General features: G+C 42.9%; 1 protein-coding gene and 1 long non-coding RNA gene across 3 annotated transcripts in view; one reads left to right on the top strand and one right to left on the bottom strand.

Annotated features, from left to right (window-relative positions):
• Window positions 1-1,161, bottom strand: part of LOC105488991 (sterile alpha motif domain containing 5) — a 486,349-nt gene extending 485,188 nt beyond the window's left edge. For both annotated transcript variants that reach the window (XM_071096572.1, XM_011753539.3), the window contains exon 1: window positions 362-1,161. In XM_071096572.1, coding sequence (XP_070952673.1) covers window positions 362-820 — 459 coding nt within the window. In that variant the 5' untranslated portion in view covers window positions 821-1,161. The remainder of the gene's footprint in view (window positions 1-361) is intronic.
• Window positions 1,162-2,081: 920 nt separating this feature from the next.
• LOC105488990 (uncharacterized) lies at window positions 2,082-6,122 on the top strand. The gene is made up of 4 exons (XR_011623436.1): window positions 2,082-2,173; window positions 2,358-2,849; window positions 3,273-3,465; window positions 3,623-6,122. It is a non-coding gene; the product is annotated as an uncharacterized lncRNA (long non-coding RNA).
• The last annotated feature ends 11,669 nt before the right edge of the window (window positions 6,123-17,791 follow it).

Raw genomic sequence — 17,791 nt, 5'->3', positions numbered from 1 at the left:
TGTCTGGTACTCTTCAAACCCAGAACTATTACAGAGGGCATTAGGAATTCCCCTTGGCTACCAGGAGAAGCAGCGCGAGTCGGATTCCTGACAGGCAAGCACCAGAGACGATGTGGAGTTTTGGTCGTTAGTTTAGAGATAACAACTGGATGCGTGGGCTTGTCTTACCAACCACTGGAGACACCAGGAAGGAAGAAATAATGGGCTAATACAGAAAGAACATAGAAGAGGGTCCCAGATACCCAAAGCCTCCTGGCCTCTCCGTCGTCACCTGGAATGGGGTGCAAAGCCTTGGCACAGGCAGCTGGGTCCTGTCCCCTCCCGCCGCGCGCCCCAGGCCGCCCGGACGGCACCTCCTTACCTTGCGGGAGTACGGGGGCTTGCTCAGGTGGATGCCGTCACGGACGAGCTTATCCCTGATCATGATCTTCAGCTTCAGTTTGGGGTAGCTCACCAGCTCCCTGCTGCGGGGGGCGATCGTGTGGCCGCGAGAGTCCCCGCGGGTGCCCTGGGCCGGGCCGCCGTACGGCTCCCCCCGGCGGCCGGTGGGGACGGTGTCGGCGGGCTGCCCGGGGGGCGCCGGCTGCGGCTCGAGCGTGAAGTAGAGGCCGGCGGCGTCCGCGTCCTGCTCCCGCAGCCGGCGCACGGCATCCAGGATACGGCGGCGGTGCGCGGGCGCCAGCACCCCGATGGCATCCAGGTCCGGGTCCCCAATCTGCTTGCACACCTCCAGGTCATCGTAGCCGTTATCCACGAAGGACTCCGCGTACTGCGGAAGCTTCAGCGCTTTCAGCCACTCGTAAACTATATTGGTGCACATGGTGGGACCGGGAACCCAGCCGCCGAGCACCTTCCCTGCGCCCAAATGGCACAGGCGTCACCAGTTCTTGGAACTTTTAATCCTCTCCTCCAAGGGGAAAAAGGTATCGCAGTAAAGTTTTCCTTTTAAAGGAAAGGCTCGGGCCGGAGGCGGAAAGACATCTGAAGAAGCCTGAGGAAGGGAGAAGCGAACAAGCAGCAAAGTGAATTCCCCAAGCAGCCGCGGAGCTCACAGGCACTGGCTGCTGGGCTGGGCTAGCCGCTCCGCGCCGCCCCGCGCCGCCCCTGGATGCGCCGCCGCCGCTGCTGCCGCGGGGAGGAGCGCGCGACGGGCGCGGGAGGGGGTGGAGACGGGAGGGGCAGGGGCAAACCCCTCGGACCCGCGCCGGGTCAGCGCAGCGCAGGGCCGCCCGCGGGTTTTCCCAGCCGGGACGGTCCGGAGGCTGCGCGCCGCATCTCGCGCTCTGGCAGCTGCTGGCGCGCTCCGCGCCGCGAGGCGACTCCTCCGCCCAGACCAGCGGCTGCTGGAAGCGCCTCGTCTTCGCGAGTGTCAGTCACTGTAGTCCTCCCAGCGAGAACCCGGTGGCTTCTACGCTGCCGAGCTCCGCTGGCTGCCCTGGGTTGCTTTTCACATTTTTCTTTAATTTGACTCTTCTAGCCCGTGGAAGTCTCTGCGCTCACTTCTTCCCGACCCTGCCGGACTCCAGCTTGCGCGCCCGCTGGGAGCCCAAGGACAGTCCCGCCGCCCCACGGCGCTGGAGACGCTGCGGGGTTCAGTGTCCCTTCCTTCCGGATCCGCGTTTGAATCCCCCTTCCTCGGATCCCTTACGCAGCCCAGAGCCCGGCGATCTGGCTTCTTCCGTGGGCGGCCACTCTGTGACCCGAGCGGCGGCGCTTTGGCCCGAGGGTGGGCGCGACTTAGGGACGGCCAGCGTCCAGCCGGCGTGAGCGCAGCCCCTCCTCGCTGCAGCTGGGCACTTTGGGCGGCAGGAGAGGCTGCTGTGCTGCCTGGCTCTCCCTTTCTAAGCTCCCGGGTCTGCGAAAGTTTGGGGTGGGTTGTACTTTCTCTAGGTCGGTCTGTCCCACCTGGTACCCCACCCTACTTTCTGCCCGGCCCCTCACCCTTGTCGGCGCTATGCTTTCTCTCCGGGCCCCCCACCTTGTATATTGCACGGGCTCCCTGGGTGGTTTTGCTCCCAGGGACACTGCCATGCGTTCAGTCCTGGAGCCCGTGAATCCAAGCCCGTGCTCTCGCTCCCGCCCGTGGATTGCGTGAAAATCAATAGAGCACCACCCAGCTCGTGTTGGAAGGGACGCTCAGACATCTCCGCCCACGGCATTTTCCCTCTAGGAGGTAACAAAATCAACCGAGTTTCCCCATCATGCCAATGTCTGAGCAACCGCTTGGGAGTGGGGACTCGAGTGGCAGGTGGAATAGACCAAGTGCCTGGGCCCCATTTTCCGGTGTCTGACCTCTTCTTGAGACTAAGGGAAGTGAGGGACCGCGGGGGCAGGTACTGTCTCCTCTCTTTTCGCAGAAGGGCGATTCAGCTTCGCACCTGAGCTGTTTAAGGACTGGATCTGACCCTTTTCCTGAAGATTGCCGGTGGGGCGTGCCAGTCTCTCGCCCGACCTTGGGAGGTGGACAAGGAGTGATTTCAGAGTCGTTTCCCGACCTGCTGTGTGTTTGGCCTTTGGGTGGGAGGTAGGGTGGGCCCTCTTACCCTAAACCAAGAGAGCTTAACCCCCTCTTGGGACACGAACCCTTTAAACAATCAGATGACAACTTCTGTCCTTTTGCCCAGGAAAATACCCGACCTAGGCGCACCCAAAACGTTCCCTACAGTTGCAGGGGGGTTCTGGTTTCCCAAACCCCGGGACTCACGAATCTCAAGAACAGCTGGCAGAAAGGACTGTCTGCTTGGGGGAAGGGGAGAGACCAACGCGGAGAGCCGTGGAGCTGCTTGTGGCCCCAGCCTTGGGTCACCCAGGACGCCCTTTCCGGAGCCGAGTTAAGGTCGCGGACCCTGGTAGGTGGCGAAGCTCCTGGGCGCTGGGATGCTAGAAGCGCGCAGCCCTCCCCGCCCCGCGCAGGCCGCCGCCTCTTCCTCTCCAAAGCGGACTCACAGTGCCCCCTGGCGTCCGCGCGGCCCCGTTTTAAGGCGTTGTCCCTGTCCCCAAACTCATTCTATTCACCGGAAGGAAGTGGACTTTGTGACTTTATACCGATTCCCCTTTTAAGTACAGACGTTTTTGTCACGTTTATCTTTATATTCCAATACTAACTCACAAGGATCTTTGATTTTTTTTAAAGAAAATATTTCAGCAGTTTGAATGATGCTGCTAAGAAACACAAATTATCAGCAAATATTTTTTGGAAAGTTACTCTATGCCAGGCATCTATTCACAGATCTATACACATGTGGTAAATAGTAATATGCCATATCTTACAGAAGAAGAAATTGAGACCTCAAAACTAATTCGCCCACGATCTCACTGTTCCCGATGGAGCAAGGGGTTCGAATTGTGGGGGGATAAATTTAGTATCAGCCTTCAGCCGTCCAACTACTCACCTTCGAATCACAGTCCCCCGCCTGTGCTGTGCTGTGCAACATGTGAGGGTAAAAAATGCGCAGGTTGTAAGAGGTGAGGTTTTTTGTTTGTTTGTTTTTGTTTGTTTGTGGGTTTTTGTTTGGTTTTGGACTGGAAAACTTAAAGCTCAAGAGTTTTTTTGTCTTTTTTCTCTTTCTTTCTTTCTTTCTTTCTCTCTCTCTCTCTCTCTCTCTCTCTTTTTCTTTAACAGAGTCTCTCTTTGTCGCCCAGGCTGGAGTGCAGTGGCGTGATCTCGGCTCACTGCAACCTTCGCCTCCTGGGTTCAAGTGATTCTCCTGCCTCAGCCACCTGAGTAGCTGGGACTACAGGCGCCTGCCACCACGCCCGGCTAATTTTTGTAATTTTAGTAGAAACGGGGTTTCGTCATGTTATCCAGGCTGGTCTGGATCTCCTGACCTCAGGTGATCCGCCCACCTCGGCCTCCCAAAGTGCTGGGATAACAGGCAAGAACCACCGCGGCCGGCCTAAAGCTCAGGAGTTTTATTGTGTTTTCTTTCCCAAGCTGTATGAAAAGTCCAACAGCACTGTTCTGTCGTTCTTTGCCTTCTTATATGTGACCTTTTCCCCTCTGGGGGCTTAAAAATATTCATCTTGTCTTATAAATCCTCAGTGAAGGCAATGAGTATTTTTATTTCCGTTTTACCATTAGGGATACTGGTTGGGGGAAGATGAATGACTTGCCCAAGGTCATATAGTAAATCAGGACACAGACAAGATCAAGCTTGCCCTGTCAAAGTGCTTCCCTGACAGGCAGCAGTGATCCTCCTTTATTTATGTGCAAAGTACTCTCCAATTAGGAAATTAAGCATCCTGGTGCTCTCTTTGGAAGGGAAGCCTTTTATAAATTCATCACTTGTTAATCAGTCATAAATAAAACCTACTCACTTTTGACCTCTAGAGGAAACCTGCTATCTGGAGATTTCACTAATCCGAGCTATGGAGACTTTTTTTCCTCCAGGTTTCCCTTCTATTTCTCTTGTACATTTCTATACTTACTCGAGTCCTCTTTGGGTGAACCATTGACGCACTGTATCTTTCCATTGCTTGCCTTAGCATATTGAACCTCTTAATAGATTTCATTCTAGAGGCTACTATGCTAAAATGTGTCTATCTCTGTGGAGACTAAAGGCTAAAGTTCAAAGTGACACTGGCAAGAATGATTGGCTAATTTTAAGATTTAGAACTGTAGCCTTTTAGAGCTAGAGGCCACTGGAGATCATACCCAGCATCTAGATCTGCATGGAGGAAGCCAAGGCCCAGAGAGGTCAAGTTCCTTACCTAAAGTTACACAGCTAGTTTGTGACACAACTGGGACAAGAACCCAGATCTGCTTCCTCACATTGCTCTTTGCAATGTACTGCATTACCTCATTTTTGCTGCAAGCCCTTGGCCACTGTCAAAATCATTCATTTACTCATCAAATGTTTATTAAGTAGGCACTTCAGTGCCAGGCACTGAAGCAAAAAAAGAAGAGTTTTCCTTCATTAATTGGAACAGGAGACTTCAGCATTTTAAATATGTAGAGAATAAACTGACAGCTTTTTAAAATATGTTAGCTCATGAATGGTAAAGGTTACAAAGATACAAAGCAGTGTTTTCTTCTATCTGTAATATTATCCAAATTCTGTGATCATAATATTAGCCAACATTTAAAATGAAACTGTATTTGAAATCCAGACAAAAATGTACTTTGAAAATGCAAGTGGCTACTCTGTTCCTAGTCACATCCTTAGAACACACAATTGATTCAGAAAACGTTGTCAACTACCTCTAATTTTGTGTTACTTTTGATTATCATTGCTTTGTTCGAGCTTTTTTCTGTATATAAAAATTTTCCAAATATTTGTCATGCTGATTATTATTTAATATGTTTGGGGTCACACTTACTTTTGCAGAGGGGATGTCTTGCCTAATGAAAATCAATGGGAAAATAGGTTATGGAGAAAGTTCCTTTTTAGGCACCATTTTAGAACTGTTGTGCAATGGTAATCACTATGGCAAAATGCCTGTTGATCCTCTCCATGTAATTAATTAATGATAATTCTATTCAGGTTTTCAACTCTAAATATCAGAAAACAGCTTTTCTACTTGCTCAGTAACTTGATTTAAGGATATAGAGTGAAAAATAATTTGTTATGGAATTTTCTTGGTGCCATTTAAGGTTTCAGACTATTTTAGAAGATAAATGTTCACACCTAGTGCATGTAAAAATTAAATTCCATTAACATCTATTAAATGTCAGTCCCCAGGGTGTCTAGCCTTGTAAAAGTCAAAGATATATAATATTAATCTTAAAATGCAAAAATGTCTTGCCTCTGCTTAAACCATGAGCTAAAAAGCATCTAGAAGGAGTGGATGCCATAGGGAGAAAAGAGAATAATGGGCTTGAGTGATGTAACAGGCAATCTCTCCTTCGGTGGCTGGGAGTGAGGTGCTGGGTTGGCAACTTAATTGGGGGCAGGCAGGGTGGGGGTGTCTGTTAATATGTCTGAGCTGTATACATTAGACTTGTGTGTGACAACACACATATGAAAGAAGGAAAGACAAGGAGCAGTGGGGAGTGCCAGCAGGATCCCATTAGATTATTCATTGCTGTTATAACAGGCCTTTCTTTCTTTAAAGAAGGAACAAAGGAGAGGAAATGCATGTTCAAGAAGTCATTCACTTAGAGGTCACTAACAAAAAGAGAACCAAGCTACAGACTATGTTTGTGATAGGAAATAAAATATGATACATTTTTCAAAAATTTTATTCTCTCATCTTTGGTAATCCCCAAAAGTTCTGTGTTTTAAAGCACACTCCAGAGGAGGAGGAAAGGGTTAATCTAGTGTCTCCCGAGGTAAAAATGATAGGTGCAGTATTTTGTTAGATGACAATGGGCAGCTCTTAGAAGTACCTTTATTTTCACATTCTAAATCAGCAAAGCTATTATAATTTAGCACCTAAATGTTAGGTTATATAACCCCATACAAGTGAAATTATATTGGTCAGTGCTATTTCAGACAAGTGCAAGTCATGTATATAATCACAAAGATGAAATCACTCAATTTATGACCAGTGCAAATTGACTAAACAACAGTTTTTCCCATCTGACAGTTTCTTCCCATTCTGGAGTTAGGACAAGCAATCCCATAGAGCCTACTTCCTGAGACCTGCATGGCTACTGATGACTGAGAGGTGGCTGGTTTTCTGTCTTTAGGCAATGTAATTTTATGTATTTGTTTTAAAATCTTTAGTGCTTCTTGTCTGGTTTAAACTTGCTATTAGAATATATACTTTATAACTCTTCAATTCTTAAATTATAAGAACCCAGCATAATTAGAGCTCTTAGTAATGCCTGAGATCTTGCCTCTTTGCAGCTTTGGAGCAAGGCAGTGTGGAGTGCATCCCGGTTTTGAAACTATCTCTGACCCTGGAGGCTACACATATATATATATATATATATGGTGTCTTAGACCCTATTTATAAACGTGCAAATACAAGACCTAGGTGTACATCAGAAAAGCCTACATCCGAAAAGCCCCGTTCCTAGAAATAAGGCTGACAACCTGAAAGTAGGAGATGTTTTGAATATTCCTTCAAAACTTTTGTGCTTAACAGTTTCACAAAAGCCAAATTTCAAACCCTTTTTTGGAGCTGTTCAGCTGTCTTGTCTTAGTGAGCCCAGATGCCCACAGCTTGGACCAGGGCCGTGGCTTGGGGCAGTATGCTCTCAACCAGCATTCTGTGGCCTTAGAGGACTTGCTGGGCTCATAAGCAAGGAGAGAGGGTCTTCAGGGAACTGCCCAGAAAAGTAACATAGATGACATTTTCTTTATGCTTTACAACAGGAAAAATTTCCCATGTTTCAGAAGTGTAAAAATTAAGATGAAACAATATACTTAATTAAAAGGTAACATGGGTTTATTCCTCTATAATCCGAGTGGGGAAAACGTTCCTAATTTTGATTCGACTTCTTGAAGCAATGGGGAAAATCCTTAATACTTTTGATCATATAAATATGATAAATCTTTGCATGGGAACAAAAACCTCTATTAGCAAAGTAAATAGACAAATAACAGCTTGTCCTTGTGGGAAAATATTTAGAATGTATACGGTAACCATAGATTGGTATAGCTAATACAGAAAAAGCATTTAAAAATAGAGAAAATAAAAGGCCAACAGGGCTATGGAAAGATGGGTCAGAGAGTTCTCAGAAAAAAATAGACAAGCAAACAAATAGACCCTGGAAAATGTAGTTTAGGAGGAAAAATGTAGTTTAGGAGGCCAAGGTGGGAGGATCACTTGAGGCCAGGAGTTCGAGACCAACCTGAGCAACATAGCAAGACCCCATTTATATTGAAAAAAAATGGCAAGCATGGTGGTGCATGCCTGTAGTCCCAACTCCTGGGGAGTCTGAGGCAGGAGATTGCTTGAGCCCAGGAATTTGAGCTTGCAGTGAGCTATGATCACGCTATTGCACTCCAGCCTGGGTGACAGAGCAAGACCCTATTTCAAAAAATAAAAAGAAAAAAAGAAAAGAAAAAAAATCACATTCAAACTACACTGAAAGACTATTCTTACCTATTAGATTAGCACAAATCATAAGGTTTAGCAGGCAAGGTTGAGAAAACAAGCATTCTCATAAACTGTGGGTAAAAATAAATATAAAACGGTACAATCCCTCTGAGAGTCAAATACCACTCCTATGATTTCATTTAATAGAAACAGAATTGTTAATCAGGTATTGAAGAGTCTGAAAGACAAAGTAAACTCTGAAGTATCCCAGATGTAGTAACTTTAGGAAGCATTATGTTGATGCAAAAGTCATTGCAGTTTTTGCCATCGAAAGCAATGGATTATTAATTATCCTTAAAGGTTGGGGAAACAAAGGAAGAAGATTGGGATTATTAGAATATAGAAACTTGGAAGAGGGGCCCTGCTGAGCTGGGACCCAGAATTCTGAAAAGGGAGTGCTTGGTTAGGAGAAAGAACCCCATGAGGCTGGGCCCAGACCTCCAAGGAAGGGACACCATCTGGACGTACAGGAGCCCCAGGGGCCCCCGCAGAGCAGAGTCTCAGACTTCTGAGCCGGGCTGCTGACTGGCTCGTGTGGATACTGAGAGGGTTCTAGGAATGTAGAAAATTGGAAACTGTGACCTACCCCTACTGGGTGAAAAACTGTGGCTTGGGTGACGCTGGCAGGAAGAGGAAACAAAGCAGAAAGCAGCCAGTCTCCTGGTCATTGTTTTTCCTGTTGTTCAGTCTATCTTTTGTGTGCTTTTGGAAGAACTCTATAGGGAGCCAACTAGTAAAGCAGAAATGTGTGCAGAGTCCTAGCCCCAGCTTCTCAAAGTGGAGGGTATGGAGACAAAAGTAACTCCATCTTTGATGCTGATCTGCCATGTTAACTTCTGATTAATCCCAGTCCCGTGAATTCCTCCTGGTTTCCACTTTATGTACTGTCCCTAGTGAAAGAACAAGCCAACCTTGGTGTTATTGCACAAATTATAGCTCTGATGCACATAGCATTCTTGCCTGTTCTGGAAGGTGCCTTTAATTATCTTGCTGGTGTGCATATGCCCTTCCCCTATGGTATAGAAGCCCTGGGTCTGGGGAGTAACATTGTAGAGATCTACCTCTCTTGCAGCTGCCCAAGACCATACTTCTATCTGTAAGCTCCCCCAGTAAAACACCCCAGACTGATAAACTGGATTTGTTGTATTTGTCTTGGTCTTTGCTTGCTTGACTTCTTTAGCATTTGGAGGTCATTTTGCACATACGGCCCTTTCACAGAATAGAGGATAAAATGGAAAGTATAGACATGAGAAAAAAATAACTAAATACTCAGCACAATGCCTATGGAGTGGGATTTGTCAATATCCAGCAAATTTCATATGTATTTTCCCTTGGATTTAGCAATTCTGCTTTTGGGACTCTATCCCAAAGATACACTAGCAAAAATTTTTAAAATAAGGTAATAGTTTGCCTAAGACTATTCATCACAGCACTCTGTAATAACTAAATATTAGAACCAACCCGAATATCCATCAATAAAGGACTGATGGAATACACCATGGTACATCAACATAATAAAGTACTTGGCAACTGTTGAAAGAATCGAAGACTATTTCTATACACTAGAATGCCATGATTTCCAGGATATATCACTACAATTGCCTCTTGAACAACACCAGTTTGTACTGCGCCAGTCTGCTTATACAAGGACTTTTTTCCACCTCTGCCACCCCTGAAACAGCCAGACCAAACCTCTTTTTCAGACTAATCAACATGAAGATGACAAAGGTGAAAACCTTTATGACATTTCACTTCCATTTAAGAAACAGTAAATGTATTTTCTCTTCCTTTTGATTTTCTTAATAACAGTTTCTTTTCTCCAGCTTGCTATTGTAAGAATATAGTATATAATACATATAACCCATAAAATATGTGTTAATCTACTATTTATGTTGTCAGTAAGGCTTCCAGGCAACAGTAGGCTATTAGTAATTACATTTCTGCAGACTAAAAAGTTTTACTTGGATTTTTGCATGAAGGTTGGCCTCATAGCCCCTGCATTCTTCAAGGTTTGGGGGGGAAAAGCAAGATGGAGAAAAGTATATATAGCATGCCACTCTTTATTTAAGGAGGAGGTAGGACTATATAATTAAAATAAAACAATGGAAGAATAAACATTTAAGAAATAATTACCTAAAAAGGGATGGGCAGAATAGAGTTGAGGGTTGAGTACGGGACCTAGACTTCTTTGAATACATATTTTGTGGATTTGACTGTGGAGCCATGGAAACACTTTACATAATCATAAAACAAAGTGAAATTTTAAAAAGCAACCTCTCAAAATTAGAACTAAAATAAAACAAATGAACCTCTGTCATAGAGTAGCATGACCAAACTGAGAGGAGCTATTCCAAGAGACTTTCAAAAATAATAATTTGATTGTACATGCCTGATTGAGTTACTGATATGGATTGGCTCTTTGTCCCCATCCAAATCTCAACTTGAATTATAATCCAAACTGTAATTCCCAGGTGTTGGGGGAGGGATGTGGTGGGAGGTGATTGGATTATAGGGGCAGTTTCCCCCATGCTGTTCTCCTGATCGTGAGTGAGTTCTCACAAGATTTGGTTGTTTGATAAGTGTCTAGCGCTTCCCCCCTCTCATTTGCTCTCCTGCGGCCTTGTGAAGAAGGTGCCTGCTTCCCCTTCTGTCATGATTGTAAGTTTCCTGAGGCCTCCCCAGCCACGAAGAACTGTGAGCCAATTAAACCTCTTTCGTTCGTAAATTATCCAGTCTCAGGTAGTATCCTCATAGCAGTGTGAAAATGGACTAATACAGTTACCCTGTGGAAAAAAGAACAGCAATAAGTCATAAACTATTTTCAGTAATGTGACTGTTGGCAGGAGTATGAGAATTATACTGAGATTGTTCTGTGTATAATACAGTATAAAAAAAGAATCATTGTTAGTGTTGTGGAGATCCAAGATTTTTGGCATAATTGAAAGGAGATAGAGTTGTAAGATCAATGAGTTTAAATAAATACTCTATAATCCTAAATTTTAACTTGAAATATCAGTATGAGCTCATAATGTTTTTTTCTCTTTTTAAAAAACCCTTATTTTTTAGCTCTATGAAAAGATTTAGAGCAATGATTGACCCAATTGTAATGAGATCTCTAGCATCCAAATTTGGTCTCTAATACCATTTCTCAGTAAAAGGAACTAGGGCTCCTTGAAGAAAAGCCTGATTCTAGGTTTAAAATCCTGTCTGTCAACAACAGCAGTAAATGAACAAAATAGACCTGGAAATTTTTTTCATATCAGAAAGCAAGGAATTTATCAAAGATGATTAAGATCATGCCAAAAAAAATCAGTGGCCAACCTGAATAAGTTCTCATCAGGCAAAGATGGAATAATTTGAGCATCACCAATAAGGGTGATAACTGAATTGAGTTCAAACCCATCACATATGTTTAAACTCATAAGCTCATCTAATATTTTAATAAAACCTTAATTGGTAACCTTTACAGAATGTTAGAGAACCACTTCCTTATTCTGAAAACTGGCACATAAAGGGAGTGTATCAAACACTTTTTATGTTTTTCTGTATGATCTATACCTTAGGAAATAAAATCATTCGGAAGGAGGGGTTTTTTTATAGACATATTCCAGTTAAGTGAATTATAGTATCACTAATGCAACTTTTAATAAAATAAAGCATCTGAACCAGCAGATTTCTAGGTATGGGCTGCTGAACATCCCTAGGAGCCTTCTAGGGAGATCACAAGTTCAATATTATTTTCATGGCAATGCTAAGACATTATTGACCTTTTTCCCTTTGTTCACATTTATACTGGTGATACAAAAGCAATGGTGAACAAAAAAGCTGGTGCCTCAGCACAAATCAAGGCAGTGGCACCAACTGTGCTACTGGCAGTTATATTTTCTACCACCACATGCTGCAGGAGGAAAGGCCAGTTTAATGTAAGAATTTCGTTCATGGAGTAGTAAAAATTATTACTTGTATTGAATCTTGAAATTCAAGTACTTAAAAAAATCCATGTAATAAAATAGGAAAAACACATGAGGCACTTGTGCTACATTCTGACCCATGCTGGTCATCTCCTTGAAAACCACTCATGTGATTGTTAGAGTTGCCAGCTAAACTAGCCACATTTTTCATGGTACATGATTTTCACTTTAAGAAGTGACCAACAGAAAATTTATGGTTATACAGATTTGGACCTGGAAGATATATTTTTGAAAATGAGTAGAATAAATCAGACACTTCAAATAAACAACTGATAGTACTTACTGCTCAAGGTAAGGTTCAAGCTTTAAAATAAAAATTTGAATTTTGGAAAATTTCCACTTGCTACCATTATTTGGATAGCTTCCCAATATTGATAGGCTTTTCTATCTAATAACATTGATAGTTTCTAATACATGTGGTGTTTCTTTGACATCGAATGATGACATTTTTCCACATTTGTAAGATCACATGTATCAGTGACTCAATATTTTGCAAATAATGTCACAAAATAAGACAAGGATAAGATATCTATTAAAATAGTAAGATAAACCAAGGGACTTTAATGTAACAGAGTGAAAGTTTGTTGACATGATTTCAGATTATACACTGCAACTAACCTTTAATAAATTACCATTTCTCAAGTTTAGGTAAAGAAGAACATGTGCAATTAACCGAAAAATATGTGCACCTTTTTCTTTGTAGAAAAAGGTGCTAAAATAATTTTGACACTTTCAATTGTACATCCTTGTGAGGTTGAAGTTCTTTTGATACTTTAACTAAAGCAACAGATTGAATGGAGAAGCAGAAGGGAGAATACAAATGTCTACTATTAAATTGACAGAAAGTAAAAAGACTTGTAAAAAATCTAAAACTGTGTCCCTTTTCTTAAACATTTTTTATTTTGGAAAATAATTATTTTCAATAAAAATATTTCTGTCATCTTATAAGGGCTTGTTGTTAGTTTAAATTAATAAATATTTTAAAGCCCCTTTCTCTTTGATTTCTAATATAATAAATATCAATAGATAAAACCCACATTAAAAAAAAAAGCTCTGCAGGACACTCAGTAATTTTTAAGAATGTAATACACTTATAAGAAAAAGTTTGATAACTGCTAATCTAAGTAATATCATCAATGGCAGACAACATCAAAAAAGAGAGAAATTCAGACATTATTATTACCTTCTACTGAAAGCAGGCAATACCACCTATGAAGTAGTCTTGCCAGAAGTTATATTGAGCCTGAATCTGATCAAAGCCATGAATGTAACTACCAATTTATAGGAAATACAAAAGATGAACACATGGGAGATGAAATCAGCAAAATCCAGACTGAGGGAGACTGTGGAGAAAAGAATGACCTGGTTTCTTCAAAAAAAAATGGGAGCAGAAAAGAAAGGGAGAAACTGAGAGAGGGAGAGAATTCCACAAGAGACATAAAAGGCAGATCAGCCCATTTTTAAAATGTGGAACTTTTCTGGAACCTGATTCAAACAAGCACTGTTAAAAATTATTATAAAAAACAAAATAATGTGTACACTGACCAGAAATGTGTTGATATTTAAAAAATAATTGTTAATGTTTAGCTGTGATCATGGTTTCATAGTTATGCACATTTTCCTTTCTTGGTAAATATAGAGATTCGTTATACATTAAAGATGAAACTTGTACAGATGAAGTCCATATAATGCTTAGGGTTTGCTGTAAAATAATCCCAGAAGGGAGTAAGTGATAACATAATACATAAAGATTAGCCATGGGTTCATTGTTGAAGCTGAGTGACACTGCATTGGGTTCATTATACTACTCTGTTTACTAGTTTATGTGTTTGCAAATTTCCATAATGTGTTAAAAAAGTCTACAGGTTATGAAAACTCTACATTGCCTTATGGGATGACCTGCAACCCTGTAGACAGGCACAATATAGCCTATTGTAGTGAAAACAGAAAACTTACCCTCTCTCAGGGCATGAAACTGATGATAACAAACATCAGAGATGTCACGTACAGGTCAGCATTGAGGAGGCCTAGAAGTAAAACTACAAAAGGAGCTGTCATGGGCTGAATGTGTGTGTGCCCTCCTCCCAAAATTCATACATTGAAGCCCTAACCCCTGTGTGATATACTATGAGGTAGGGCCTTTGGGAGGTTATTAGGCTTAGGTGAGGGCATGGAGCCCCACCATGGGATTACTACCACTATAAGGAGACCAGAGAGTGCACTTGTTTGAGTTCTCTCTCTTTCTCCCTGTCTATGCCCCTGACCTCCACCATGTGAGGACACAGCAAGAAGTCAGCCATCTGCAAGCCAGGAAGAAGCCTCTCCCCAAGACTCTTGTTGGCACCTTGATCTTTGATTTCCCAGCCTCCAGAATTGTGAAAATACATTTCTGTTGTTTAAGCCACCCAGTCACTGCCACAGAAAAACATAGCTTTGTGTAATATCAGCCTGATATGGTTTGGCTGTGTCTCCACCCAAATCTCATCTTGAATTGTGGTTCCCATAATCCCCATGTGTCATGGGAGGGACCCAGGGGGAGGTAATTGAATCATGGGGGCAGTTTCCCCTATGCTCAAGATAGAGAGTGAGTTCTCACAAGATCTAATGGTTTTATAAGGGGCTTCCCCCTTCACTCAGTTTTCATTCTTCTCTCTCCTGCCCCCATGTAAATAAGGACGTGTTTGCTTCCCCTTCTGCAATGATTGCAAGTTTTCTGAGGCTTCCGCAGCCTTGCGAAACTGTGAGTCAATTAAACCTCTTTCCTTTATAAATTACCCAGTCTCAGGTATGTCTTTATTAGCAGTGTGAGAATGGTCTGATACATAGCCCAAGCAGATAAATACAAGAGCTCTATATAAAAGAATATGGCCCATATCCAGTGTACCAGAGGGGTGGAACCAGAATTGAAAATTTGGAAAATACCTTATACCACTGATTAATTGTCTTGTCACTTAATATCTACTGAGCATCTATGATTATTTCAAGCACTTCTCTCAGCACAGAGATGTAGCAGTGCTCAAGTGAGACAACGTTTCTTTCCTCGTGGAGCTTAAATAAATATATTATTTCAGGTGAAGATAAAAAAGATGAAAAAAAAATAAAGTGGAGAAAGGAATAAAACATGTCATGAAGTACCCGGAGGAAGGAGTGTTCTGGATAGAAGGAACAGCAAATGCAAGGGTACTGAGGCAGCACCCAGCACTGTGTGTTTGGGGAGCAGCAAGAAGGCCTATGTGCTGGAGCAAAGTGACAGTGGCAGCAATCGGTATTGGGGAGACAGGGCCAAATCACTGTAAGGGCGTTGGAGCTTGTTCCAAATGTGTTGGGAGCCACTATAGAGTTTTAAGCAGGGGAGCAATAAGAGCTGATTCATGATTTAGCAGGACTACCCTGGCTGCCCCATGGAATAGAGACCACAGGGGCGGAGAACAGAATAAGCGAGGCCACTTAGGAAGCTGCTTCATAGGGCCAGGCAAGAGATGAGAGTGACGTGGACTCAGGCATGATGATAGTGGTACAGTTAGTAAGAAGCAAACATAATTTATGATACACTGTGATATGCACTGAAAGCAGACTGAGAAAAAGAGAAACCGAAGTTGACTTCTAAATTTTTGGCATCAGCAAGTGAGTGAATGGATTGCCACATCCTAAGATAGAGAAGTTAGAAGATGAGTGGTTTTGGTAGTGGGGGTGGGGAGGAACAAGCGATTTCTTTCTAATGCAGACCCTCAAATGGAGTTGCCCAGATGAGTCTGTAGCTAAGGGAGACAGGTCGCAGAGATATAAACTTGGGCCATTTCACCACATAATTGGTATTTAAAGTCACAGGACAAAATGACTAGATTGAACAAGGCCAAGACTAAAACTTGGGGCACTCCAACATGCAGAACCTAAAAGGGACTCTGAGGAGCGGGAGAGAGGGGGAGGGAAGGAAAAAGAGCTGTCAGTGAGGTCGAGATCTAGAATCTGTGAATAAAGCTGTTTCAAAAACGGAATGGGCCACTGTGTCCAGTGCTGCTCACGGTTCCTGAGAGGCGAGAACTGAAATTGATTTTAAATCGGATACCACAGGAGTCAGTTTCTGGCTTTGTCAGGAGCAGTTTCAGCTGGAGCAGGCTCAAGAGAGACTCGGAGGAGGAAGTGGAGGTGGTAGTATGAGCAATTGTTCTAAGGAGTCATATTGCGAGGGATATGAGAAATGGGGCAAGGGCTGGAGAAGGGTGAGCAGCAAAGGAAGAGTCTCTTCTAATGGTAGGAGATGACCTATTCAAGCCATAGTTATCAAAGGCTAATTTTTCAGTGTTAGATAAATGGAGTATTCTTCATTATCCCAAAAGGATGAGTAAACTCAAATGTGTGTTATGTGTGCTACATATCTTAAGACATGTTTCCAAGAGCATCTGAAATTTTGTTTGTACATGTATCTTGATCATTTATAAAGCCACTTTGATCTATAAATCAAGAAAATCTATCGTCATGACCATTTTTAAAAGCCAAAAATTAAGACATCATTAATTTGAAAGCTTCAAATCTAGATATTAAATGTGTGTGAATGTACAAAGAAAACCATTTCTAATGCTGTTATATACTAGAGAAATTTTGTTCTGCTTGCTGTTTTAACTTGACAGGTGAAAGATTTAGTTGAACTTCATATTGTAAGAACTGTTAATAAAAGTTGTTAAGTAAAAAGCCCTATATCTAAAAAGACCTTATAAACAGTTATTCTATCAACTTTTAAAGGTTTTTAAACCTCCCCAGAAATTACCTCGGTATCTGAAGTTTCTCTCTGTCTCCTCCTCTAATTATGCTTGTTATTTGTTATGCACCAGTATTGCAGATAATACAGTTTCTTGTTCTTTGTAAAAATCAAAAACAAACAAACAAAATTACCCCAGGTGGATCTACAGAAAGGAACAATGAAGGAGAGAGGAAGAAGCTGGTGGTGCAGGAATAAAGTCTTTAGGTGGCTGGGAGGGGATGGAATCCAAGGCATGAGGGGAGGACCTGGCCTTGGGTAGGAGCCCAGATGGTCCATGCATCTGTAACGACTTGGAAGGTAGAGTCTGCAATTACAGACGCAAAGTGGGTTTGTAGATTTGTTGATGGGAGGATGTGGAAGTTCTATTTTGATTGGTGACCACAGGCAAGGTCATCTGCTGAGAGAGCAGGAGGGCAAGGGAGCTGGAGATGGTGCAGAAATAGTCATCCCAAGGAGAGTGAAGGGCTAGATAAATGGAGCAGGGGTGCCAGGAATCCCGGAGTCACACTTGAGGCTGATGGTCATTAGCTCCAGTGAGACCAGTCAGCAGGATTGTGTGTTCTCCTTCAGTTACATTAAGATGCTCAGGTGCAGGTGCAGAACTAGTGGAGGGTTTACTCTAACCAAACCTGTATTCGGAAGAAAACACAGAGTGAAATGCAAGAGGGGATTTTCACATAGGAAATGAAAACTTGGAGCTGTCACAACAACCAGCTTAGAAATAGAACCGTCTTTCTGTTATTCAGCAGAGAGCAAAGGAAGAGTTATCTAGTTCACCAAATAATATAATGAATAAAAACTTCATAATACAGGATCATAACTTCTATTTTTCCTTGAGACATAGTCTCACTCTGTCGCCCAGGCTGGAGTGCAGTGGCATGATCTCAGCTCACTGCAACCACTGATTCCCAGGTTCAAGTGATTCTCCTGCCTCAGCCTCCCAAGTAGCTGAGACTACAGGTGTGTGCCACCATGCCCAGATAATTTTTGTATTTTTAGTAGAGATGAGGTTTCACTATGTTGTCCAGGCTGGTCTTGAACTCCTGACCTCAAGTGATCCACCTGCCTCAGT

This window comes from Macaca nemestrina, chromosome 5, assembly GCF_043159975.1.
Source record: "Macaca nemestrina isolate mMacNem1 chromosome 5, mMacNem.hap1, whole genome shotgun sequence".
NCBI classification, from domain to species: Eukaryota; Metazoa; Chordata; class Mammalia; order Primates; family Cercopithecidae; genus Macaca; species Macaca nemestrina.
This window is presented reverse-complemented; position numbering and strand designations above follow the sequence as displayed.